General features: G+C 42.6%; 3 protein-coding genes across 5 annotated transcripts; 2 read left to right on the top strand and 1 right to left on the bottom strand.

Annotated features, from left to right (window-relative positions):
* Window positions 1-190: 190 nt before the first annotated feature.
* Window positions 191-1,548, bottom strand: rnaseh2c (ribonuclease H2, subunit C). The gene is made up of 5 exons (XM_080502351.1): window positions 1,482-1,548; window positions 1,178-1,332; window positions 858-970; window positions 615-734; window positions 191-410 (listed from the first exon to the last, which is right to left on the bottom strand). The coding sequence occupies exons 2-5, from the start codon at window positions 1,329-1,331 to the stop codon at window positions 387-389; spliced, it is 411 nt and encodes a 136-aa protein (XP_080358477.1). The 5' UTR covers window position 1,332; window positions 1,482-1,548; the 3' UTR covers window positions 191-386.
* A 582-nt stretch (window positions 1,549-2,130) lies between these two features.
* LOC308134187 (seipin-like) lies at window positions 2,131-5,957 on the top strand. Of its 2 annotated transcripts, none has more exons than XM_080501824.1 (9): window positions 2,131-2,190; window positions 2,664-2,920; window positions 3,023-3,101; window positions 3,202-3,345; window positions 3,465-3,500; window positions 4,333-4,467; window positions 4,569-4,666; window positions 4,980-5,109; window positions 5,253-5,957. In XM_080501824.1, exons 2-9 carry the CDS (start codon window positions 2,670-2,672, stop codon window positions 5,343-5,345), a joined length of 966 nt encoding a protein of 321 aa, XP_080357950.1. In that variant the 5' UTR covers window positions 2,131-2,190; window positions 2,664-2,669; the 3' UTR covers window positions 5,346-5,957. The 2 variants fall into 2 exon arrangements, with proteins under 2 accessions (XP_080357950.1, XP_080357951.1); XM_080501825.1 differs by having other exon boundaries at window positions 5,221-5,393.
* Window positions 5,958-14,093: 8,136 nt separating this feature from the next.
* nxf1a (nuclear RNA export factor 1a) lies at window positions 14,094-25,959 on the top strand. Of its 2 annotated transcripts, none has more exons than XM_080502068.1 (21): window positions 14,094-14,352; window positions 15,326-15,521; window positions 17,119-17,284; window positions 17,384-17,467; window positions 17,573-17,677; window positions 17,888-17,968; window positions 18,576-18,645; window positions 18,831-18,919; window positions 19,035-19,142; window positions 19,220-19,329; window positions 22,598-22,634; window positions 22,892-22,960; window positions 23,222-23,277; window positions 23,447-23,554; window positions 23,709-23,767; window positions 23,861-23,976; window positions 24,074-24,116; window positions 24,210-24,288; window positions 25,182-25,364; window positions 25,457-25,517; window positions 25,609-25,959. In XM_080502068.1, the coding sequence occupies exons 1-21, from the start codon at window positions 14,325-14,327 to the stop codon at window positions 25,645-25,647; spliced, it is 1,887 nt and encodes a 628-aa protein (XP_080358194.1). In that variant the 5' UTR covers window positions 14,094-14,324; the 3' UTR covers window positions 25,648-25,959. The 2 variants fall into 2 exon arrangements, with proteins under 2 accessions (XP_080358194.1, XP_080358195.1); XM_080502069.1 differs by lacking the exon at window positions 14,094-14,352 and adding an exon at window positions 14,420-14,464.
* Window positions 25,960-26,334: the final 375 nt, after the last annotated feature.

Here is a 26,334-nt window from a genome sequence, read left to right as displayed (position 1 = left end):
CATTTTTACTTTTCTTGAAATTCTCCATCAGATGCTGTCATGAGCTGATTTAGGTGGGAAAAAAAAACCCAGTGCCGGCTCTTTCTCCTTGTCATAGCCGATTAAAAAAATATATATATGTATGTGCATTTATGTATCTGATCTCTTTAGTTTAACAAGCTGCGCAGTAAAAACAAGAGAAATCACAAAATCACACTTTTCTCACTCATTTTTATCAAATAAATTCACAAAAAAGTACATATAAAAATAACATTTATTTGAGTCACTTTTTACTCTGAGTTGATAATTAGGATTTTACAAGTCAATAATGAACATGAACAGAAAAAATACTGAGAAGACATCATGCATCTTGCAGTATCTTGACAAGTTTCCCCTCTGAGATCACGTCAGTCCTCAACAGGCCCGTGGATCTGTAAAGAGACAACATCAGTATCGCGTGCAAATCTGTTCCTGCAAAGCAATATCATGCAGTCAAACACAACACATTGCGGCTTTCTAATAACTTTCTAAAAAGGATGTTATGTTTTTCCACACCACTCGCCATCCATCCTTCTTTTTACAGTTTAAGCCCTTGCTGGTGATCATGTTTACACGAGTCCTGAAAAGGTCTTTACCGCCTCAGCGAGCTCTGGCCAGTCCATCGCCATCACAACTGCATCATCAGAGTTTGGAGGCGTCTCCAGATTCCAGTAGGTCAGCTTGTCGAATACGGAGGAAACCTTCACCGTCCTGTCCTGGGCGCAGACAAATTCAACACATTGTAAGGGGGGGGAACGTTCCAACGTCATTATTCGAAAGGCAGTGAAATGCAGCTCCGGGTTAGATGTGGTGGTACAGGTGGGTTTCTTTTTGTTTACCTCTTGATCCGAGCCGGGTTTGTTAATCTCCTTCAGCACCAGGCCGGTGTAGCCCTGAGGACAGCTGAGCTCCTGTCCTCTCAGGCAACGTCCTCTGAAAGACACTGTCTTTTCTGCAAGAACATTGAAGCATCAGCAGGGTTCCACACACAAAGCATCATTAATGTTGCAGTATCATTCACCCCTACCAGGTCAACTTTGTTATACAATATATTTGCATCTATTCTGGGGGGGTTGCTCTGCCAGAGTTAAGTTTCCATGGCCAGGTAAACAACTGTTTACTTGCTTTGCTGGAAGAGACATCCCTGCAGTCTGGGTACCTTGTTTGCGGTCCTTTGCGGTGGCAGTGAAGTACTGCGACACCTGAGCTGGTCCATCATGTTCAATTTCACAGGGTGTGAGGTGGACTGGGCATCTCGGTGTTTCGTTTGCAGACGACACACACAGACGAGTGATGCTGGCGTAGCAGGACATCCTGCAGTCAGAAGAAATAACGCGTTTAGGAGTGAACTACGTTCGTGCAGAATGGCTGTAAAAGACCGTTCTGATATGATTATTGCATGATTACACCGTTCGTTTCTGCTGCTATGAGCACATATTGTGCTAAACGAAGTTTAAACTTACCTTTTGATGCACTTTTCCGCGGTAAACTGAAACGTGATACTACAATTTGTTTCCGGGTTGAGCTGATTCTGATTGGTCCAAGACGTCTTCTTCTCCCCTCGAGGGATGTCGTTGGCGAGTGGGTGTTGTCTGCTTCCGCCACAGATGGCGCCCCCTAGTGACGTTTGTATGCAATGCTCCTCGCTCAACATTCTTCTGCTTTTGTAACTTTCGCTTAATTCTTAGACAACAATAGAATAGAATAGAATAGAAACACATCAGCTCTTATCACGACAAAGTTGGAATCTTTTTACAGCACAATTTTAAAAAAAATCTTCAGTTTTTGTGAAGCATTTCTAAAAAGTCAGACGTAAGGTGAGCTCACAGCTAAAAATAAGAAATTGATGCTGGGCTCATACAATTTACTGACACAGTATAGTGAATCTTGCTCATTTAAAAAAAATGTTTTGTGTCTTTTTGTGCAGTCTGTATGTGTTAAAGTTGCATTTGATTTTGTGAGTTTTCCCTTTCCTCTTTAATTTTTTTACTCACTGCCCTCCTCCTCCTCCTCCTCCTCCTCCTCCTCCTCCTCCTCCTCCTCTTTCTACCAATAAAACAGTGATCTGAGTTCAGGGAGGGGTGGTCCTTGTGTCAAACCTGGACTAAGAGAGTTGTGGACAAACTGAAGCGGTTTTCCTAACGGCTTGTCATCGGGCAACAGACACCAGAGGTGAGTTATCATTGCAAGACAAACGCGTGCACGAGGCATTTTGTTGGGAATGTAATTGAATTTCAAGCGACCTTGTCAGTCCCATGCTTAAATAGAAGTGACACTGAATGTGAAGCTTGAATACTACGCGCTCAGACTGGATGTCGACGGGCGACACAGTCTGGAGTCATCTGACGTGAGGAAGGCCTCTGCTTGTGACTGTGATTGGACTCAGTGGTTTTGCAGATCTCAGTACTGTGAATGTGAAGGCTTGTGCCTTAACATGATCAGCCACAGTCTGTGAGTGTGCATCACTTCACACAGTGTCCCGTGTGTCTTTATTTCAGAGAAATCGTGGACCAGATTAGTTTCAAAACAACAGTTGGCGCATTTCAGTCATACTGTGGAGACTGGATTGGAGTGTGCTTCTTTGAATAATTCCTACAAAACAAAACAAAAATTCTCATTGCTTTTCTGTTTCTCGGGCTTTTTAGATTTTTATGGATCGGCAAAGTGTGTTGCTCTCAGGAGATGATGGAGACCCATCTGAAATCATCGGCCAGATGCTGCTGAAGGTCCAGGATGTCGTCGCCCTGGCGATGTTACGGGCCCGTCGCAAAGCAGTTCAGGGCGTCATCGTGTTCTCTGTCATCTTTCTGCTCCTCTTCCTCGCCGCCTTTTTATACGGAAGTTTCTACTACACTTACATGCCCAACGCATCTTTTTCTACCCCTGTGCACTATTACTACAGGTGCATGTGTTTTATTTCACTCTGTAAATGTTGTTTTGTGACTGCTTCTTTATTGTTTATTGTCAGTCTCACTCAGTTATTTGTGTTTTTTTTTGTCGACAGGACAAATTGTGAACCTTCTGCTTCATTTCTGTGCTCTTATCCCGTGGCCAACATCTCCCTTATGAAAAACAAAAGACATGTATGTGTGTGCGCAAACATCTTACAGTTCCGTGTCGTCTTGCGTATGAAACTGCAGTGGTTGCAACTCACCCTGTGATAAATTAAATTCGTCTCTTCAGGTGCTGACTTTCGGCCAGGCGTACCAGATCTCCTTGCAGCTGGAGATGCCCGACTCTCCAACCAACCACGCTCTGGGGATGTTCATGATCAAGACGACCTGTTTCTCTCAAGACGGGGGCCAGCTCGCCTCCTCTGCCCGTTCGGTGAGCTGCCGCAGTGCGTGCTCATCCAAACAACTGTGGTTCAACGCTGGCTTACCGCTCACTGGTGATTTATGTTGTTGTATTGGGTTTGTTTTTTTTTGTTTTTCTCCCTTTCCCAGACAAGCCAACTGCTGTCTGCCTCCAGCTCTCGCTTTGTGAGTACAGCCACCACACAAAACAGACTTTTAATCACACAAAGAGTCAAGAGTCAGATCAGCGCTGCTCCTGGTTGCTCAGGGATCCACCGTGTCAGAGGTTGAGCTCAGCAGACCAACATGACAGGATGAACGTGTGAAATGACGGCTAACGCTTGCCTCATGAATATACTGCATTATATTGAGCTGATTTTGATCCAGAAATTAATCCATCAAAAGATCCAGCCTGAATGACAATATTGCTGCTGTGACAAATGAGATTCCGATCATTGAAAGTTATTCTTTAATTTTAAAAAAGCGTTTTAAAGGCATTCGTCAGGCTTGTTCAAATCAAACTTTTGTGATTATCTTGGTTTTCTGTCATTTAAATTCATACAACATGTTGCATGTTACATGTTACAACCACGTTTTAATCAGTTCTTCATTATCTTATATAACAATATAAAAGGGTTTAGAATAAGCGGGGCCACAGAGTTGTGTCATAATTAATGCTCTCGCCTCAAGGTGGGGCCTTTTAGAGTCTGCAGCATCCAAAAACATGTGTTTCAGATGAGTTGATGCCTCTGAAATGTTCTGCAGGTTTTAAATGTTGATCGAATAAATGACTTAATTGTAAATGAACTCTGCTAAGGTCAATTTTTCTTACTGTTCTTTAAAAGCGAGTAAACAGGTCAGGCGGGAGTGACTGTAACAATTACTTGTTCTCATTGATATTAATAATAATTTTAAAAAAATCTAGTATTATGCATTTGCGAATAAAGAGAAAATGAACTATTTGAGAACAAACTGGAAAATGAAGTATGTTGGAGACAAGTTTCTCTGTTGCTCTCAGGGCATACTGAGGTACCAGTCAGACCTGCTGAAGACTCTGGGAACGCTGCTCTTCCTCCCGGCCTTTCTGAGCGGAGTGTCGGAGCAGAAACAAGTTCTGGAGGTGGAGCTGTTCTCACACTACACAGATGACCCGGTAGGTTGCGTTTGGATGTGTGTCATCACTTACCGATCGGGAAACAATACATTTTTTTCAAAAAGTCATTTAAAAAGGGTAATTTCTCTCCACATTTTTAGTATTCCCCCTCGTCTATGGCTGTCATTGAAATCCTCTCCAACAAGGTCCAGATCTACGCAGCTCAGCTGAATATTCACGCCCATTTTACCGGTCTGAGGTCAGAATAACTCCCAGGACACACTACCTGCACCCAAACGCAGCACAATTAGAGCCAACGCTCATGTCTCTGCTGGGGAAAAAATTACTGTGATTCCCCCGGCAGGGGTCCTCTTCCAGGTCAAGTTTCCTTGGTTGGAGCAAAAATCAGCATTGATGTTGCACAATAATGCAGTGATGTTAAAAAAAAAAGAAAAGAAAAAAAACCTGGGATAAAAATACACAACTTGTCTGACTATCATTCAGCTGCATCAAAGGTGCAGTGATGATCTTGTGTGTGTGTTTTGTTTTTTGTTTTTTTTTTAAATCCACAGATATTTGCTTTTCTACTTCCCTTTGCTATCTGCCTTGGTGGGCGTGGCCAGTAACTTCATCTTCCTCAGCCTCCTCTTCATCTTCAGCTACACGACTCTGCTGCTGCGAGTGGACTGGAAGCCAGAGGAGGTAAGGGGGGGGGGGGGGGGCAAGCTGTCATCTGCTTCTTCAGCAACAAGGCTGCACGTTCCATGAGTTTTGTGTCCAAGTGAGTGTGAGTGATAAGTCGTTTCTCTCCAGGTGATGTAGCTCAGACTGATCTGTCTCTACAGCTCAGGACAAATGGACACCGGCCAGAGACGACGGGGGTCACAAACGACCAGCAGGAGGATGGATGTGATGTTGCTGATGGTACACAGATATGACTGCAGGAACAAATTCCTATGAGAATAATCCCTCCGATCTGAGCCAGGAGGAGCTGCATCTGTATTGCAGAGCTCCTGAGCAGAAGCACACGTGAACTGAACAATAAAGGACAATAAATGGTTTGAGAGAGTTCATTATACAGGATGCATGCTGTCTCAACTGAAGCAATTCTTTCATTTTCAGTGGCTGATTTATACTTTGCACTGCTAAACACTGTGTTCACAGAGATCTCACATGCCACGATACTAAATAATCGATTAAAAAAACACAATAAATAAATAAATATATTCAACATATTGATTACAATCAAAATAATTAAAATCTTTAGGCCATTGTGATGTGATATAGTACATGTAATGTTAAAACAGTGTTATAACCAGTGCAATCATTCTGCTTTGGAAATATTCAGCAAAATGCTGAATCAGCCTCTTGAAATGTGTTTAATAACACAGCGTGATATATCACACAAAAGACTAAATCTCTACAAAGAGTCAGCTTTTATTTTTCTTCTCAGAGGTACTTTTAAATGTAGTATTGCTTTTAAATGTTGTATTACAGCACGTTTGATCTTCACAAACTGACATACATGTGCAAAAATACGTTGTGTAACAATGTGTGTTACTCGAAAGCTCAAGCTCGCACACAGGCTGAACTGTTTGCTGGAAAAGATTTGTTTGCATTTCACTTCTGGATAAAAGCTTGTAAAATAGCCTGCGCATTGTCTTTACTTCATAAAAGGTGTGAGAGTGCATGTGCGTGGAAGTCCATGTCAAGTTGTTGTTTATCAACACAAACATTAGGCCACATAAATGGTAACTGTAAGGAACACGTGCAGGGAATATGAGTCTCCCTCAGTCAGGACTCGTACATCAGTTAATAGAAAATACAATATAAACTGAAGAAATGAAACAGAACAGCAGGGTTGTATTCTTAAGTGAATAATGTTATTTTTATAATTTTACGTTGAAATTGTTTTAATGCAGTTGAGCACCTCATATATTCATGCTGCTATACAGTGTTTTTACCCCTCAGGGAGAGGAAGTAGGATGTGTCACTCTCTATTGTTTACAGTGATGTTCCTGGATGTCCTGTTTGCCCGGTAGTACCGGCAGTGACAACCCTTCACGAGGCTTTGGAAACGTCACTGCATGCAAAATGTGTCACCAATACGGACAATAATAATTGTGACTCACTGCAAACAGCTTCTTTTCACTGCAATCTAGCAGGTGGATGTCATTCATGAGGTAAGGTTTGACTGATTTCAGAACATTTTCCCTCATTTGTTACCTAAATGTAGATATCAGAGTCCTGCTCGGATTGAACGCATTTGTGCAAACAAAATTTTAAATACCAGGGTTTACGCTGCATGACACAACAGGAGACCTCAAAGGACTCAAGATGGAAATCGAGCATAAACAGGCTGTGGAAGAGGATTCATCCACCAGAGCATCGGATCCAACACACCAGCGTCTGGTCGTCAATGAAGAACCAACAAGCAGCTGCAGAGTGAGATCCAGACCCAAACTGAAGGCTACAAAAAGCTACCCTCCTCACAGTCAGTGTATCGGAGGACTTGGAGAGGACGGAGAGCGAGACCGTCGGCTCGATTCAGAACAGAGTGATGCTTTCCAGCCCTCTGTGGGACACACAAAAGAAGAGACGCACGGGGAAATAAAAGGTACCGAAAAGAAAGGAGACACACGTTTGATAGCAAGATGTACTGGGAATGACGTGAAGCCGAAATGGAGGTCAAGAAGGAGGGAGGAGGGAGGGGCGGACACCTCCAAGGAGAAGGATGAGGAGGCCGAGGAGCTTCCAGGAATGAAGGAGAGCCACACAGCTCATCTCTGGTCCTCCGCACATCCAATCCTCTCCAAGTTCCTGCACGCCTCCTCCTCCTCCTCCTCCACCTCCTCCTGCTCCTCCATCAACCTCTCCTCAGCAGAGAGCGACGGCGTCTTAAGCGAAGGAGAGGGAGCTGCTTCAAAGAGGAAAACATTCAGGAAGGTAAAGTCGGTTTCAGCACCTTCAGGAATACATTTTCTAAAAGAAGATTTTACAAGAGAAAGTCAATATACTCCCATACTCAATATGTGATATATTATACAATATATTCGATTTTATTCACCACTCATAGAGATGTGGTTAGTCCGGTTTTCCATAAAAGAAAAAGTTAACTCATACTTCTCAACTGTTCACTGCGCCTGCTGGTTTGCATGAGGACTCGGGAGGAGGTCGAATTTGAATGTCGTTTGCATGTAGCTCACCGCTTCAGCTGCTTAATGCGTCTGACCTGAGGTGAAAAAAAATCAACAAGTACAGATACAAGCATGCAAACTCCTGCAATTTGGAAGTTTCAAACTAGCTAATTTGTAAGTCACTGGTCACAGTTGTGTTGTGTTGCAGCTCTTTGATATAAAGCATGTGACTGTTGAGGAGGCTGTGGGAGTCGACAACTATGCAAATGCTGAGCGGTTAATGCACGCAGAATAGTGTTTCAGAGCTTTCCAGTGTCTAATATTGAGGGGATGATGGAAGTGAATTATGTTGTTTATGGAGTTCTGCAAAGAATGAAATGAAATGTATGGCTTTGTGAGTATTTTAATGAAGAAGGACAGAATTCTGAACCATAAAATAAAAAGGTGTGGATGACAGATTGTCATGTGCTCCAGTCTCAAGCTTGTCCAGCTGCCTCCCTGTCACACTTTTACAAATTAAGAATTTTAGAAAATGAGACACTGTCATATTTGTAAGTGACAATGTTGATTAACCTTGTTCTATAATCACCCGTGAGAAAAAGACAAAATAAAAAAAGTCAGGAGTGAAGATTGGAACACAAAATTCACACTGGAATCCCTAAACCCGTTCTCAGCTTTAAGAATACACCAAATAAAGAGGCTATAAATTTGTATTTGATTGATAGAGAAGTTGTTGGTCCTTTGCTTTCAGGCCTTTCATTCATGCTGACCTACTTTTTTTTTTTGGGGGGGGGGGGTGTGAATTTCTATGGATTGTCTACAGTTGCTGGATTGTCAAGAAGGAACTCACCTCATATTAAACACACACACACACACAACATCTGTGCCAAGCCAGAAGAAATGACAGTAATCCTTTGCTTGAGCTCCCTCTGAGACAAACCTAAACATGACCTGGATTCTAACTCGTTTTTACTGCAGTGCCGCTCGTGGAAAACGTTTCAGACCCTGATGCACTGGTCTGTAGGGCGGCAACGATCCTGGGTTCAGCTGGCGGGACATCAAGGCATGTGTGTCGCTGTTCATCCACAACAGAACCACACAGCCACACCAGTACAATCGGATCTGAGTTTAATATATATGTATGATTTGTGTTTCCTGTGAGCTGCGTATCCATCTGGGTACCTATGACTGTGTTATCACTTTTTATTTTATAAACTGATTTCTTCCTTCTTGCTGGTTAATTGGCGTGAGCAGGTTCCTTCCAGCTTAGCAAAGGAGGAGAGGTGTTGAAGCCGTACAGTGAAGTGGAGGCCAAGTGCCTGGAGAACCTGATGAAGGACCCACTGAGCCCCTTTGTCCCGCAATACCGCGGCACGGCCACCAGGGGGGGACACTGCTACATCCGCCTGGAGGACCTGCTGAGTGACCTGAGGAGGCCCCTCATCATGGACTGTAAGATGGGAGTCAGGTAGGGTTGATTCTAACAGTTTAGTCCACGATTATTCAACAATGGTCCGAAATAAATTGTCTGGAATTTGATGGCTTTAAACAATATAGGAAAAGAGATCGTTCTTTACAAGCCAATGGTGTTCAAAGTTTTTTTTTCTTCTCATATTTGACAACTGGAGAATTAAAACAGCACTCAGTTTTACTTGCAGATGTACAGAAACAAGAAAGATCCTCAGCAATAATTTGTCAAATAAAAACTGATTATTAGCATTAAAAAAAAAATCTACTTAATGATTTCAGCAAACTGAGATTGAAATATAAAACATTGTTTAAAATTTTAATCATTTCGGTTGCTGATGTAGAAAGAGAATTTCATGATTTGTGTCTCCATTGTTTTGGACAGATTTAGTTATGTTAATTTGCTTCTTGTATCAATATGTGATGCAATGTTTTAATTTATTAGCAATTCAGTTTGCTTGTATTTCACTTTTACTTGTGGTTTGATTTTCACGTTTTAGTTCACAGATTCAAACTGTGTCGTGTTTTTTTGATTGACCATTCATTTGTATATATTAATTTGTTAAAAATGCTCTTCTTAGAACGTACCAGGAAGAGGAAGTGATCAAGGCGCACAGTAAGGCCACCCCGAGGGGCGACTTGTACCAGAAGATGGTAAAACTCGACCCCTCAGCTCCATCACCAGAGGAACATGCGCAGAGAGCGCTGACGAAATGGCGCTACCTTCAGTGGAAGGACGCGACCAGTTCAACGGCAACGCTGGGCTTGAGAATTGAGGGCATTATGGTAGGAGCAGCCTGCGAACTCGTCAGTCATAAATACCATCACAGGCGACCTCCCTGAATGTGCCGTGTGTCTCTGCGAGTCAGATGGAGGACGGCAGCGTCAGGCGCGACTTCCGGAGAGTTCAGACTTTGTCTCAAGTCACGGAAACGTTGCTCAACTTCACCAGGAGTCAACCCGAAACATTGGTCAGTTCTGTCTGGATACAAGGAAACAATGCATTGATTAATAACAATAAACTGCTACTTAATGTTCTTGTTTATCACAGTACTACTGGAAACTGAATGGGGGAACCTGAATTGTTTCCACGATGTTTGGTCCTTTTCTCGTCCAAACGCCAAACTACTCTTGACATGTCCATTCAGCTCACCGTGTGAATTTCTAACATGGAGCATGGCTGTTGACGGTGTATGTTCCTGTATGTTTACAGAAAGCCTACTGCTCCAGACTCCTCGCCCTGAATAAGGCTTTAAAAAGTTCACCATTTTTTAGAACCCATGAGGTGAGTGTAGACGCAGAGACAACCCTCCAAATTTGGCCTTGAACATTAACAATCGCTTTTGGCTCAGATGCGGCAACAATCGACACACATTTCTATGTTGTTGTTGTTGTTTTTTTTATGATCAGGTGATTGGCAGCTCACTTCTCTTTGTCCACGACCGCGACAAAGCCAACGTGTGGATGATAGATTTTGGAAAGACGACGCCACTGCCTGACTCCAGGGAGCTTCAACACAATGTGTCCTGGGTTGAGGGCAGTAAAGAGGACGGCTACCTCATCGGCCTGACCTCCCTCATCAGCTCTCTGACCCAGGCCATCAGCACGGTGTCCTGCCGGCAACGGGACGACGGCAGAGCAGAGAAACCTGTCACCTAAAGTATTCCAGGGTTGGTGTTTGTGAGGCCTCAAACGAAGACCTTTAAATCCTTCCAGTGTGGAGTTTGCATGTTAGCCCTGTGCCTGCAATGGATCACTGAAACGACACCAAAGCCAAGAATAAGATGGAAGTCATATAATGATCGATTAGACATGGACAAATCAAATCTGTTCAGAGAGGAGACACTGTTTCCCTCCGTGTGAATGCTGATGAGCTTCATGTGATGCAGTCTGTACTGGATAAGAGCCGCTAATTGGAGGGCAGCTGTTTCCAAACAAATTCAGCCGTCATCACTGTTTCTGACCTGAATTGAACTTGTGTAACTATTTCGAGATAGTTCAGGTTCATCACTAAAGCTCAGCCAATATGTATTTAGACGAATTCCTTCAGCATTCACACAATCTCCTGCAATCTTTAACCGATTTGAACCGTTGGAATAGCAAAATGTGCAGCTTGTTCATGAGATGACTGATATACTGTGTGCTTTTTACATCTTTAACCCTTTATGAATAAATAAATAATAACAAAAAAAAAACCTACAAAGCACTATCCCACACAAAGTGGATGGGAGAAGACTTCATCTGCTGGTTTGGACTTTTATCCTTCAGAAACCAGAATATATTGTCAGGTAACTTACCTCAACAGTCTCTAAATATGTCTGTAAATATGACCAGACTGATCGTGGCAGACCCAGTAAACAAACCACCACCAATCCCAGTTCTCTTCTGGACACAGATACCCGAAGGCCAAAAGTACTCTCCATATCATTGCCATTCTTTATAAATAGCTGGTAAAGTATTCAATCTGTTGTCTCATATGTTTTATGTTTTTAAAAAAAATACTGTCTGCTGAACTTGTGCTAGTGGGTATTAAAGGAATTGGACTGTCCTGAATAAACCTCTTGTGGTATGAGTGCTGTGCTAATTTTTTTGTTTGTATGTCTGTTATTTCAGTTGACTAGAATTATTACCGTACGATCTCTGTTATATGTACTCATCAATGTCATTGTCCCCAAAAAATTATTCAAATTTAAGTCACTCTCAGAATATTGCTCTTAATTTTGACTGTCCAATCCCTGGAAAACACGGTAAGAATCCACAGGTTTGTGGGGCTTGAAGCTATCTGAAGCATCACAAAGCACAACATAGACATCACGAGGTAAACACGCAGAGAACCGCAAACACGTTCACACCGAGAGTTAAACTAACAAGCATGTCCTGAGATTGAGAATGCCTGCCACGGAGGACAAGCAAAGGCCTGCAAATGAATGTTGGTGTTAATGTAATAAGGGGTGAACATGTAAACTGCCGAAAATTGATTTTGGAATTGTTTGTTAATCAACAGAAACCTGCACCGTTCCAATTGAGAAAGAAAGAAAGAAAGAAAGAAAGAAAGAAAGAAAGAAAGAAAGAAAGAGAAAGAAAGAAAGAAAGAAAGAAAGAAAGACTAGCGTTTCACTGATGTTACTATTTATTCCTCCAGCAGGCGTCGCTGTGGGCACCATTAAGTTTGGTTAAACCGCAGGACCCAGACTGCCCGTTGCACAGATTGCTTCTCGTCTTGTGAGTCTTTTCTCGTACTTTTATCGAAATAATTAATGAATGTGGAAAACAATATATATATATATACGTTTGTTTATTTATCGGGTTGTTGTCTCCAGGATTTTGTTCTGCTGTGTGCACCGCCGAGCTAAAGCTAGCTGAACTAGCAAGCTAATGCTAATTTAAACTTTCACCAACGCATTTCTTTTTTTTAAATGTTTAACTTAAACCTCTTCCCGTAGATGTCACGTATTAATATGTGCTGCTATGTTCCCCTCCTGACATACACGACAAGTTGTGAGACTGTGTCTCGGGATGTACCGCTGGCCTTTCCCTCAGAGCTATTACCCCAACCTGTCCGTGAGGGCGCGCGTGACCCACGATGGTGAGTTTGAACTTACACGTGAGGCTCACGTGCACATTTCCTGTTCAGCTACAGCAGGTGTGTTGGAGATGTTGGACTGAGTTAGCTCTGCCATCGCTACAATATACGCAATCGGTGTAATAACGTATTGAGTATATTGATATCTGCTTCACTCTACATGCATTTTAACTCGAGGGTATGGCGTCATTTTACTGCCAAAAACCACCAAGTGCATAAAAACTGTAATCACGCAGTTAGACCCCTTTTTTTGCGCGCGCGAAGTTCCTTTTTGCACCTTTTTACAGGCTCGGTCTGTGCGCTTGCTATGAATTCTGTGATCTCTGTGCGTGGTGATATTGAGGGCAAGTCCGAAATGTGATCCAGTTTAGTTTAATATTTGAAAATTGGCAACCAAGAGTAAAGACGGTTTTGTGTCTTCCTGTTTGCTGTGTCACAATAAAAGCGTTTCCTGATTGCAGTTGGAATCAAGGACAAAGTTATTTTTCATTTATGAGTCCTTTGCACCACTTGGGGTTGACATTGGTGGTCTGGTTATGCAATTCTGCCTACCCAACCCTGCTGCTTATGGTAGGTCACTGGTATGTATGTTTGTTTGTGTATATTTTTTTGTATGTCGTTTATCCTGAGGCCTGTACTACAACGCTAGATTTCCTCTTATCAACATAACTTCAAGGATTAACCCTGGGTTTTCCGCACTACAATGCTCCCTGAGCTGAATGTCCCACCTGCTCTGGACCAAGATATGGTCTCAATAAACACTTAGAGCTCCGCCTCATGACCAATCAGATCTCTTGGAAAATGCCATGCCCATTTTTAAATGATGGCGATTGGTGTGTGTGTTCAGCGAGCAATCTTTATGACATAATAAAATAAACCCTCGTCACTGAGGCTTTGTTCTTGACTTGTTCCAAGTCTGTTTATCTCCACGTGGAGATTACAGATCAGCGTCATCACGAGGCTAATGATCACACCTGACAGAACTGCAGAAACACAAATTTATGGAACGCAGAACTACCTGTGCGGTCGCTGTGATGAATTAATATTCCAACACAAAACACTCACACAAGAGAAACTCAGCTTCAAAACAACTAGATGGAAAATCTAAACAGAAAGAAAAGCAGTGAAGAAGTTCCGGCCAACACCTTTCTGCTGTAATAAAGTGAAATCGAGTGATCACAGTGCCCTCCGTTTATTTCGCCGATGAATTAATATTGTATGAACTCGCGCATTAGCATTAAGTCAGGAATGTTTTGGCTTTGGCTGCAGCAGATGTGTTTGTTTTAGCCTGGTGGATGTGTTTTAATTATTCCTATTCTCTGAGAATAATCACTGCTTCCTGAGAGCGATCCTAGATACTGTTCATAACGGTTCGTAGTACAGGCCTCTGGTCGATCCCGGTTGTGTTTCATTTGAAACGGCCCCCGTGTTGTTTCCGACCCGGAAGTCGAACTCGGTGAGTCCAATCGTCATTTCCGTCCGCACCTCGGTAGGAGCTAACTGAGCAGCTCAACGCTAAGCTAACTGCCAGTTATAGAGGTGTGTGGTCGCGTGGGGATCGGCGTTGTTTGTTTTCTTTTTTTTCTCGACTATTCGCCGCCCTGGGGTGTTTAATCGCATCCCTCGGCGCTGCGACTTCGTTCCGTGAAAAGACGTTGGCCCTCACCCGTACAGGCGGCGTCTTCGAGCCGTGTTTTTCCTCCGTTTAAATCGATCCGTGTTGCAAAAACATGGCGGACGGCGGGCATTACTACAATGGTAAGAGACCACGTTCAGCTCAGCTCTGTAACCTCACTTCTCCTTTCCATAGAGCAAGGCGACTTTACGGTGAGACGAGAGGTCAGCAGCAGCGGTATCATGGTTCAAAGAGGTAACAGTGTGACCAGGACTCAGCGATCTCATTATGTCACCTAATGTGCTCCATGCTTGACAGCCACAATAGAAAATGGCTGTTTGGTGATCAGATGCTCAGTTTAATAACGAGAAGAAACGGCTGTGGCCAATGAGGGACAATCCCTTCTCGTGTTTAGTCTTGGACTGTATTGGTAGATTACCTTAGTGCTAAGATTTTATTTGAAATGTCGCGAGTGTTCAAAGTGTTGTGTTCAGACAGCCCACTGTTGTAATCCATGATTGTGACTACAGCCTTAGGAATTCAGAACCATACTTTCACCTCCTGGAACGTGGAGAAAGTTTGTTTAACTAAACCACAAACAGGCTTAAGGCCGCTGCATACTCCCTTTTTTGAAGCCACAAGAACAAGAAGAAAGGTCGGCAGTGACGTCGGCAGTTCACACTCTGACGCTGCGAGCTGGCAGGCCACGCCCCATTTAACTTTTTAACTTCACAGTTTTTCTCCCCTCCTGTGCTGTCAGAAATGCATTTTGCTGAAATTTTAACGAGCTGCGGCGCTCATACAGTAGCGATGTTGCATGCTAAATGTGATTAAAATATGACTGGTAGTAATTGGAGAGCTGGAACTGCGCAGCCCACGTCCGTGTCAAATTTCCTTCAGTGCAGCACCTACACAGTTGCCGAAACAAATTACATAATTTTGTTTGGCAGCACTCTGTACTACCGAGCATGGTCTTGTTCTTGTGGGGTATGAATTGGCCTTTATCCTTTGTGAAATCCTTGTCACACCTCAGTTTATGTGCCTCAGTTTCCATTCTCTAAATGTATTGATTCCCTCATGGCATTATTTAAATTCACAAACTACTTCCTTTCACAGAACATGATGACAGAACTGCCCCGCATTTTCGAAACCGTAAAGGCAGAGGCCCCAGGTATGACAGGGCCCGCAGAGATCGTCCGCGGGGGAACCACTCCGGGGGGTTCGGCGGTCCCGGACCGCGTTCGCGGCTCGATGACACAGATGGAGACGTGACCATGAGTGACAGCTCTCAAGACAACTCCCAGCAGAGATAGTAAGTGTTGTATGATTGCCTTGTGATTTCAATTCAATACTCTACTTCCTGGTATGAGATGAAAAGCCTTCTTTAAGATATGTATGAAAGTATTCAATGAGGAATTGATTCAACCTCTTGGCATGTAGTAGTGCTAGAAGTGCAGCTGTTGGTTTTAACAGAAGGAAGTAGATCACCGACTGTTAAGTCATTGTTCTTGTAAAATACAGTCCCTCATTTCTTATGAAAGTGTGATTCTAACTCGGTTAGATTTCTCATTTGTCACAATGCAGTTGTTGTTCTGTAGGTTTCTTATAGAAATGGTGCATTTGAATTACTGTAATTGTGTTAGGTTTTATAGGAATGAAGACGTTTTCTAAGAAATAACTTTATTCATCAAAAGTAATCTCCATTGAATTTGTCACTTGATACTTTGTACAAAGAGTTTGTATTTTGTGTGTCGTTCATACTCTTGAGCTAAATGTTGTGTAATGACATGACATGGGAAATGTGTATTGTTGGAACAGTTCCCAGCTCTTAGAAAATGAGGAAACTGGAAGTATATAATTATATTGGCTTTTGTTCAAGACATTAGATGTCTGACGACATGTTCAAAGAAACTTTTACTTTATGACAAAGACTTTGAGTACAGCCTCCATTAAAAAAAAAAAAAAAAAATCCTGATATTTAGTATTTTGCCTCTGGTTAAAACCAGCCATTTCACCATGGTTACTGTTCAAAGAAAACTGTCTTTTGTCTCTAAATAGATTACCGAATGATTAAACCCCTCAGGTATCTTCAACCTTAAAGCCTCACTTTATTGCAGTGTAAACATCTGCACAGCTACTATTGTTTTAGTTATCAACAAATATTTGTTATAGTTCCATAAACCTTGCTTATCCTTTTTGTATGTAAATAGTTGCTGTCATTTGTCTTTTCTTTTTTTATCGGTTTGTGCCATTGTTCTGCCCCATGATAAATAGACTAATAATAATTCCTTTACACCTCACCATCTCTTAGGTTTCATCACAGGTTATGACAAACATTTTTTTATTGAAGGGGCAACATTTCTCCCGAGAGTTTGGTTTTGAAACTAAAGATCTGTTGACGGTGTCAGCTGTGTTTGCTTACTTGCAGATGAGTGAAGACCTGTATCGTGTATTTTCCTTGAACAAACCAGAAGCTGTAGTTTTAAATGATAAATTAACCGTGAGCTCAAGGAAAAGGATAAATATGTTTTTCTGTGGATCTTTTTCTGGATCAGATGCTAAGAACTCACTAGAAAACCATTTAATGCTCCTCCCTTGAACACAGAATAAGGCCCCATTGACAAGTGTCAAGTGAAAACCCATAGTTTTTGTTTCAGACAAGTTTCACATTTACACGTCAGCGTTCTGAAAATGATGTCCATTTACTTCGTTCAACCTTGTACACGGCAACGGAGTCCAAGCATTTTTGAAATGTTCGACCTTGGAAGCCATCTTCAAAAAGCTGTGTTTTCCCATAAGTTGCTCATGTCAAGTGCTCTGAAGCAGCTGAAACTATAAAATCTGGTTCTACACTTGACTTGTCGTCTTCGCTTCTAGGTTTTAAGATGAACTCTCTCTGTCTTCTGCAGCAACCCGTATGTAAGACCGGCACGGAAAGGTGATGGCCGCTTTGACCGAGGCAGGAGAGGCAAGGGGGGAGGAGGTGGAGGTGGCAGAGGCGGCGGAGGAGGCGGGGGAGGAGGCAACCACCGAGGTGGAGGAGGAAAATCTAGATCGGGCTGGTATAAAGTCACGGTGTGTATTACCGCTTGGTGGCCTGGGGAATGACCTCTGATCAGTTTAGCTTAGAACTCGGTGAACAAAAGCTCATGTGGCTCTCGTCTCTCTTTGCAGATCCCACACGGCAAGAAATACGATAAGAGGTGGCTACTGACAGCTCTGCAGAACATCTGTTCAGTTTCCTACACACCTGTACAAGTACGTTTTGAGCTCTGTTATCAATAGGTCCTTTTTGATATTTCTAATCCTTTATCCAAACATTTGTTAACCTGAGATTAACACGATGCTCACTCTTTCTTCCAGTATCACGTTGATCACAACAGGGTCCATTTTTACATTGATGATTCCTCGACTGCCAGTGCTTTGCAGAAATGTTCTCATAAGATCACAGACTCGGACGGTTATAAGGTGAGTTTGAATACAAGTGCAACAAATTTCCCTTTTCAATATGATTATGGTGGTTTTTTTGGTATTTTGCAATGCATCACAAAATCCTGAAGCTGTAGTTTGGCCACTAGTTTCTCTATATTTATCTCACTTCTAATAATCCCTTTTTCTTAAAACAACTGAGCTGTATCATGACTGCCTGTTCTGTCTTTGTTTGGTTTTTTTTTCAAGGTGGAAGTGCACGTTAACCCCAGCGCTCCACCCTCGTTTCTGCGGTCAGACCTGAAGCCAGAAGACATGGAACATCTGAAGGTGAGTTTGACAAAGTATGGAGATATTCTACTCTGACTGAATGTTCGGGAAAAGTATCAGATCCCACAAAGACGTGTCGACAAATGGATTTCATTTGGTTTGTCTGTGGATGAAGGTAACGAAAAGTAAATTAAAAACAATAAACGATGACAAAAGTAAATGCAGTAACATAAATACACACACACACACGTGAGGTTAAGAAGTTCAGTCAGTTATTCAATACAATCCTCTGCAGTCGAGGTCTTTTCTTTCTGAGGTGCAGCTTGTTTCCAAATCGATAACAAGAAGTAATGCTTTCAGAAAAAAACAAGCCAACTGAAATTGCATTGTTTACCAGGCCTATAGTAGTGGGTGTCTGAGTCTGTTCCCTCTTGTGGTAACAATATATCTGCAGCCTGAGAGAAGCATGTTTGGTTCAGGACTCATGTGGAATTGTTGGGTTTTCTCTGTTAAAGAGCTTTGAAATGACTGTTGTATTTGCCGCCATATAAATAAAATTGAATTGAGTGAAAATAGAAAAGGGAATTTTAAAATGAACTTGGGGGGGGGGGGGCATTTCTTAGTGCAGTTTGGACTTGTTGGATTAATTTTGTTTGATCTTTCACAGCAATGCATGGCAAAACGTTTCGATGGCTCCCAGCAGGCTCTGGATTTGAACAACGTGCGAACAGACCCGGGTAATCGAACGTTTTGATTTTCACCTGTAAAATATCTCTGTTGGTTGCAAGCAAATATCTGATGTTTGACTTCGAAACCGTTCAACACTTGTGTGATATTTTAAAATGAATACTCGGAGGAGTTCATCTTTGGTGTCTGAAAATGACCCTTATTTATTCAATTGAACTTGTTTGTGTTGTGACAGACCTCGTGTCGCAGAATATTGAAGTAATCTTGAACAGAAAGACGAGCATGGAGGCCGTTCTCAAGATCATTGAAGAAAACATTCCCGAGGTAACAATACATTGATTACTGGTTGATTTTTTAATAACACTGTATTTGACTGGCGGTGCTGATAAAGTAAAGGATTCAATTCAGAATTCTCATCAGTTTACTTTCATATTTGCAGCTGACGTCCTTGAACTTGAGCAACAATCGCATTCACAAACTGGATGACCTCTCTGATTTAGTAACCAAGGTGCCTAATCTGAAGACCCTTAACCTTTCCCACAATGAGGTGAGACTCGCTAGATTTTGGTCGGTACTGGACGTGTAAGGTTCACGCCAACTCAGTTGCTTGTGTACGGTTCGTAGCTGAAGACGGAACGGGAACTGGACAAGATTAAAGGCCTGAAGCTGGTGGAGCTGTGGCTCAACAGGAACCCTCTGTGTGATTTCTTCAAGGACCAGCCCTCGTACATCAGGTCAGTCCGCGACTCCGGGGGGTGAGAGGAGACCTTTGCGTCACTGGGGGTGATCTAGCTGAGTGACTGTTGGGAGTGGCTGCGGGGGGCGTCCAGGAGTTCTCCCTCTGTGTTTTAAGAGCAGGGCCGTCCGCAATACAGAGTCGAGACATGCTGAAGTTCGGCTGCAGCTGCAATTCTGCACAAAGGAAAAAAAAAAACACATGAAGTTGGTGGTTAGATTTTGAGTTGCAGTCAGAGATGTTTCTGATCTCCAAAAGCCAGCATTTGATGTTTGTCCCTGAATTTAAATTAGAACATTATGCAATGGGGGAACATTTATAAATCAGTACAGGAAATTCAAGGTGAACAAGTGATGTTTGTTTTGACGTATTAACAGAGATATCAAAGTGCTGTTGATGCGTTTTGAGAACAGTTTGATTTACCACTGCGCTACACACAACTTTCACAAGCTCACATTTCCATGTGGTGGGCAGGAAAATGTTTAGTGCTTGGTCTGAAAGTGTCATTATTTAAACATCTGTGAGCATCAGGCTGTTGTTTTAAATGGAATGGTGATATTTCAAAATATATTTGACTCATTTCCTTTTGTTTTCAAGAGTTGCATTGGTACGTATTACCAAATAACAAACGATATTTGTTTGACCTCTTTGGACACGTTTGCAGCAGTTTGCTACAGAAGAGCCTCAAAGCAGCCTTCATGTCTGTAAGCTGACTTTACTGTATTAAAATACATTTCCTCCGCAGTTGCTGATGAGCTTTTGGACCAAACTGATATGGGTTTTACTCGACTTTCATTTGTGTGCTTTTGAAGTTAGGAATTGATTTATTTTATTATAATTTTTTTATGTTTTTTGTTTGCTTGTTTGTGTTGAGCATTTTCTCAGCAGGACGACAGTACTCTTGACTTGTATGCATCAACACACAGCATAAAATCGTTTGACTGTATCTCGCAATATTGCCTTTGCCTGCCCCCCCAGTCTTAGACGATAGACTACAACAATAATGAACAAATATTTACTACAAATCTTAAATGTTAATACATCTGTGCATGTACCGGTGCACCTTTAAATTTCACGTGTACCTGCATACAGGCTATATAGTGCACATGCATCAGTGAGCATCTGGACAATAAATGAATATTATATAAGACTTTCCCTTTTGGTTTTTCATGTTGCTTGCCAATAACCCTTCTTTCTCGTGCACAGAACTAAAAAAAAAATTTTAACAACAGAATCTGCTGGGAGGACTAATAACCACCGTGTGGTTCCATGTTTTGCTTTCAGCTTTGGTTTAACCCTCGATGGGCTAAACCTTCTCTCTGCCAGGCAATCAGCTTCTCTGGGACGCCTTCGCAAGCTTTGGTCTTATCTTGTTTTTCGTGGTTCTCAGTGACGCTGTACCAAGCACTCCCCTGCTGACATCCTGAGCAGTTATCCCCTAAACTACTTAAGAGTAAATCGGCACACTGCTGACAATATATAACGGCAAGCACTTTCTAAAAATCAAATGGATAGCAGATCACTACTGATTTAAAGAAAAAGAAAAAAGAAAAAAAAAACAACTAAAATAGTAAAAATGCTTTGAAAAGGAGGAATCCAGCACAATCTTTTGAGCAGTACTGTAAAACAGTGTTAGGCTCTGTTCGAAGAGGACAGTCCAAGTGCCTCTTGACAAACTTTTGGATGACTACACCGAAAACACAACAGCCAAATGAACCCCCCTTCGCCTCGTAGAACCCTCGCCCACTCGGCCACCTGTACCAGGCGAGTATGGAAGGCTGGTTCGCCCATGACGGGTAAGATCCCACCTCAAATCCCCGGGACAACCTAAGGCAGGCACAGTCACGATTACTCGCCGTCAGTCCCCGTGAGCTCAGACTCACCGAGATGGCCACGAGACGGAACCGAGAGGACGGGACGGACACGTGTGAAGCCGCTGGGCTCAGGCGGAGGGGGACACGCATCATTATTGATGGCCAGTGACAAGCTAAAGAGAGAGCAGTCAGTCTCTTTGCACTCACGTCTCACTTCTTTTGCCTAAAGCGGGCCTCGGCTTTTCAGTGGAAAAGTGGAGAGTTTGGCGAATACCTTAACTAACCTGTGATGGGATTAATGTCCAGAACTGGAGCCTGAAGGTTCCGTTTTGCTTGAGGATTGTCCAACGAAAAAGCAGTAGAAAAGAAAAGGCCTCTATTCTCTGATGGACGTGATCAGTACAAAGACGCTCAAATCCAATGGGGGGGGGGGCGACGACAAATATTAGTACAATGATCTCATTCCTCTGTAAGCGGAGGACAGTTGTCAAAAATCTAAGCAGACAATTACAAACCCGCAACCCCAGTCTAGTAAAAGCTGGGCGGCGAATCACCATGAGATGCTGTGCTGATAACAATCGATGTAATAAAAACAAAGGGACCCGGGGCAAGCAGCGGGACTGCTGGGTCCAGCTCACAACGAGGCCAGCTCCCCTTTTTGTTCAGCTCTGTCCTCAGGTTGTCCTTCTTTGCTGTAAATCAGGGGCACAGATGGCGACAGACAATGAATACTGACCGAGACCTCCTCTCCATGTCTCTCTCTGAATTTCACTCAATATGGTTGTTGTTGTTGTTGTTGTTGTTTGTTTTGTTTTTTTTACCCAGACCGGAACTTGTTTTTGGTTGAAGTTGACTCATCTGTCCCCTACATCTTGGCTACATTTGGGGGTGTGAGTTAACAACAGACTGGCAGTAACCACCTCTCTCCCAACGATGCGTCAAAGCTCTTTTTTTTTTTTCTTTTTTTTTATCCCCCCCACATATTCAAAGGGGATATTTTTGCTGCAGGATGCTGCATGTTTGTATGTGTGCACATAGAAAAGTGTGCGTGAGTTGCTTCTCCATGTCAGATCTGTGTATGTGACCATGTTTGGGGGAGAGGGTGAGTATACCTGCTGGTAAGTACACTCTGGGGGGTGGGAGGATTAAAATGACTGGACACCAAAGTTAGAGGCAAGATACGCGCATGTATGGTAATGCACTCGTGGATTCACTCGTGAAGAGCGCAGACATTTCTTTTTTTTTTTGTTTCCGATTGTATTTTCTCAAATGTGGAAAATGTAGCAGCTTAAAGTTACAACTGCAACACACAAAATGGCTTGAAGTGGAGGAGAAAGGGTGATTGATTGCGATTAGCATCCACAGTAATGATTCATTTTCTGATCTGTTTATCTCTGATGATCACATTGGTGCGTTGTTTTTTTGTTGTTGTTGTTCATGTTCCTGTCTCAGTGCTGTGCGCCAGCGGTTTCCCCGGCTTCTCAAACTGGTAAGTCAATGATTTCTTTTCGGACACTAACTTGGGTCTTTCAGTCATCTTTCAGCAAGAAAAACACTTTGACATCCCAGGTTTAATATCTTAATTTAAAAATGAACAGACGGTCATGACTGCTGTCGTAGCCAAACCAGATGCTTTGTTCTGTTCATTTCTTACACATATGATGTCTGTTAAAGTGTACACAGTAAAAATACAAATCCCCAGAATAAATTTTTCTTATGTTGTTTTTCTGTGCTGCATGTTTTAAGGATGGTAATGACCTCCCTCCACCCATCGGCTTTGACGTGGAAACGCCCACCACCATCCCCAAATGCAAGGTCAGTTGATTCATGTTTACAAAAGTTCTTTCCAAGTGAAATCCATTTGCCATTTTTAATGTTAGTTGCAGTCGTGTTTGTACTTTAGAACTGAGGCACTGTTTCCTCGAGCGCTTTTACTCTGTGTGTACTTTCCACTCGTGCTGAGCTTTTTATGCGACGCCGTAAGCTGTGTTGACGTCTTCCTGGTCAGAGGAAGACTTTTTTCTTTTCTTTTTTCTTTCCTAACACCTGACAAATCTTTCCGCTGTGACCTTCCAGGACAGCTACTTCGGCACTGAAGAAATCAAAGTTCTCATCCTTCGGTTCCTGCAGCAGTAAGTTTCTGCCTCTTTAATGTAGAAAATAGTTTTTGGGTTTTTTTTTTTTTGTGTGTGTTGTGAATCAATTTAAATGCAGTTAAAATCTCAAAAACCAGCACACACTAAATAGGAATCATAGGAATGAACAGCAGTTACTCACAACTTTGTGACGCGTGTGTCACAGGTACTACAGTATTTACGACTCGGGGGACAGGCAGCCTCTCCTGGACGCCTACCATGACGGAGCGTCGTTGTCCCTCACCACGCCGTACTCCACCCAGAATCCATCCAGGTGAGAACAAAAACCAATTAAAAGGAATTGGGGGAGATTTTTATTTTTTTTTTTTTGTAGATTTTCCAGTATAGTAGAAGTCATCTGTGTCCTCCATCGCCGGCAGCCTTTGCCTCATAGTGAGCATATTCGTCTCTGTTCCTCTGGTGTTTAGGAGCAGTCTGGGCGAGTATCACAAAGACAGCCGGAACCTGAAGAGGATGAAGGACTCCAGTGAGTTTGCCTCCGTCGTGTCTTCGTAGTGCAGTCATTTTGTTTTTGAGACGACGTCTAATGTTTCCCTCTCTGAACCGCGCCTGACGTTAGCGTTGCGCCACCGGCTGCTAAAACACACGCGGCTGAACGTGGTGGCCTTCCTCAACGAGCTGCCGAAAACCCAGCATGACATCGCTTCTTTCACCGTGGACGTGAACACCTACACGGTGAGTCCACGGTTCATTCTGCGGAGCGGCACGCGTCCCCGGCACTCGGATTTGATTTCCTTGTTCTTACTCTGCTTCCATGTTTTCTACCCCACAGAACACATTGCTGTCATTCACTGTGAGTGGAATCTTCAAAGAAGGTGTGTCATTTTTCACCTATTTAGCAGATGTCATTTTCATTCACTCCCTCTGGGTGTTTCAGTTGGTAATTAGTGGTCGTGTCTGTGTTTCAGTTGCTGTTGATGGTAAATCTCGGGAGTCCACAATGGCCTTCTCGCGGGTATTTGTCACAGTCCCAGCAGGGAATTCTGGGTAAGTACAGATCTCCCAGCTGCTTGCATGTTCCCACTGTCGTCGTCCATCAATTTAACTGTGGTCAAGGACGAACTCATTTTTGTCTGTATCGGCTTTGGGCCACATCCATATGAGTCACAACGATCTTTTTTCTCTCCGAGGTTCTCAAAAAAAAAACATTTTCTGCAGCTACCTGTGGAAAGCTGCACTTATGCAGCTCGACTGTATAGTCCGTGATTGTTGCAGTTATTTGATGCGGACTGCTGTGAGGGAGAGGCGGGCGATCACGTCATCTTTTTTTCCACAGATGATCGCCTTTGCTGTCCACACCTCGGGGCGTGAACGGCATCAGCCTGGGTTTTCGAATTTCCCCAATCTGTAACCCGTTTTCAAAAAAACCTGTTTTCATGCTTGTAAAAACGCTGCCTCATGTGGATGACAGGCCAAAAACAGCTCGTTTAGGACAACTAGCAAGCTCGTGTGGATGGCCCCTTGAACAAGAAGCTCTTTGCTGTGAAAATACAGTGATGAGACTTGAACTTTTTTGTTTTTCTTCAACAAAACGATGCAGGAGGAGTTCGGTCTCTGAAATACAGAGAAATAAAGCTTTGTGACTTCATAGAATGTGTGCGGTTGGCTGGTGAAATATATTTGATTTAAGTAAATTTAAGCAAAATAGCTGCATAAAATGCACTTAATACACATTTAACACCAACTTGCACTGATGGCAACTATCAACTATTCACTCAAAGACTTTAATTTGGGTCCAAATGGAAGCATATTTGTTTTATTTTAGCTTGAGTGACTCAAAATATAATTGAATTTGTAAACTTCTATCGGACAAGCAGTTTAAAAAAAAAACCAACCTTCAAATCCACCTCATTGTGAGTCTTCTGTGTTCCTCCTGACAGTCTTTGCATCGTCAATGACCAGCTTTTCATTCGAATGGCCACGACTGAGGAGATCCGCCGAGCGTTTGTGGCTCCAGCCCCGACTCCGTCTTCCAGCCCCGTCCCCACCCTCACCGCCCCTCAACAGGAGATGCTCACGGCCTTCTCTCAGAAGTCGGGCATGAATCTGGAATGGTCCCAAAAGTAGGTCTTGGGGTTGTTTTTTTTTAACCCACTGGGCCTTGATGAGGCAAGATAAGCCTTCTGAATATCTCACCACTCGTTTCCTCTCGCAGGTGTCTGCAAGACAACGAGTGGGACTTCAACAGGGCGGCCCAGATCTTCACTCGTTTAAAGGTGACATTAATATCTCAATTTTTTTCCTCTTAACTTTTGTGTAAAATCATTGTTGTAGTGCCAAAACTCTAAAACACTTGTTTCTTTACAGACTGATGGAAAAATTCCAGACGAAGCGTTCATAAAGTGAAGACTTCATTACAGCATCTGTGCAATAAAACTGACCGTTGTATTTTTGAATTTGTTTTTTTTCATTCATTCTTTGGCTTTTTTGCTAAATTCAGAAAAGTTTTCATTGAGTTACATTAACTGTTATATGAGCGATGTGAGCTGTTCAACCATGAGTACATACTGATAGTCTTTAGTTTCCACTGCAGCCTCAGTTTTTGTTTGTGTATAGAAATTACTACAACTTTCATAGGAATACAGGCACGCAGAGTGATTTACTTATGTCCACTTGGATTTGTTGCTTTGTATTACAATAAAAATATTTTTTATCAGATGGCTGACCCTTTGACCACTTGTCATGTCTGCGTGTACTGTTTACTTGTCAGTGACTTGTACTGATGGAAACTGTTTTAGAGTGATAGAGAACCCAATTAATTTCATCTTATATTTGAAAAAGATGTTCCATACTAACATAAAGTCACATCTCGAGCTGTGTTTAGAGTGAAACATTGACCCCTGGTGGCTTGAAGTTGCAAAGTATACGGCAGCAGAAACTCGTAAAGGGAGTTGATCTCTGAGTTGAACCCGGACAACTCGTCCACAATTTTTTCAAAGTATATTTGACACATTTGGAAGGATTGTTATGTGTATTTTGAGGGTGCTGTCCCGGGAACGAGTTGTCCTACCTAGAATCTGGATTTCTTTCACA

Source organism: Blennius ocellaris (assembly GCF_963422515.1).
Source record: "Blennius ocellaris genome assembly, chromosome: 9".
NCBI classification, from domain to species: domain Eukaryota; kingdom Metazoa; phylum Chordata; class Actinopteri; order Blenniiformes; family Blenniidae; genus Blennius; species Blennius ocellaris.
Note: the sequence above shows the minus strand (reverse complement) of the source record. Positions and strands in the feature narration are given on the sequence as shown.

Coding starts and splice junctions, on each gene's coding strand:
- rnaseh2c (XM_080502351.1), bottom strand. CDS start 1,331: ATGTCCTGCTACGCCAGCATCACTCGTCTGTGTGTGTCGTCTGCAAAC. Junction 971..1,177: donor CGCAAAGGACCGCAAACAAG/GTACCCAGACTG, acceptor ATGTTCTTGCAG/AAAAGACAGTGTCTTTCAGA. Junction 735..857: donor AACCCGGCTCGGATCAAGAG/GTAAACAAAAAG, acceptor GTCTGCGCCCAG/GACAGGACGGTGAAGGTTTC.
- LOC308134187 (XM_080501824.1), top strand. CDS start 2,670: ATGGATCGGCAAAGTGTGTTGCTCTCAGGAGATGATGGAGACCCATCT. Junction 2,921..3,022: donor CCTGTGCACTATTACTACAG/GTGCATGTGTTT, acceptor TTTTGTCGACAG/GACAAATTGTGAACCTTCTG. Junction 4,667..4,979: donor GCCCATTTTACCGGTCTGAG/GTCAGAATAACT, acceptor TTAAATCCACAG/ATATTTGCTTTTCTACTTCC.
- nxf1a (XM_080502068.1), top strand. CDS start 14,325: ATGGCGGACGGCGGGCATTACTACAATG. Junction 23,278..23,446: donor ATCCTTCGGTTCCTGCAGCA/GTAAGTTTCTGC, acceptor CGTGTGTCACAG/GTACTACAGTATTTACGACT. Junction 23,977..24,073: donor TGGACGTGAACACCTACACG/GTGAGTCCACGG, acceptor TCTACCCCACAG/AACACATTGCTGTCATTCAC.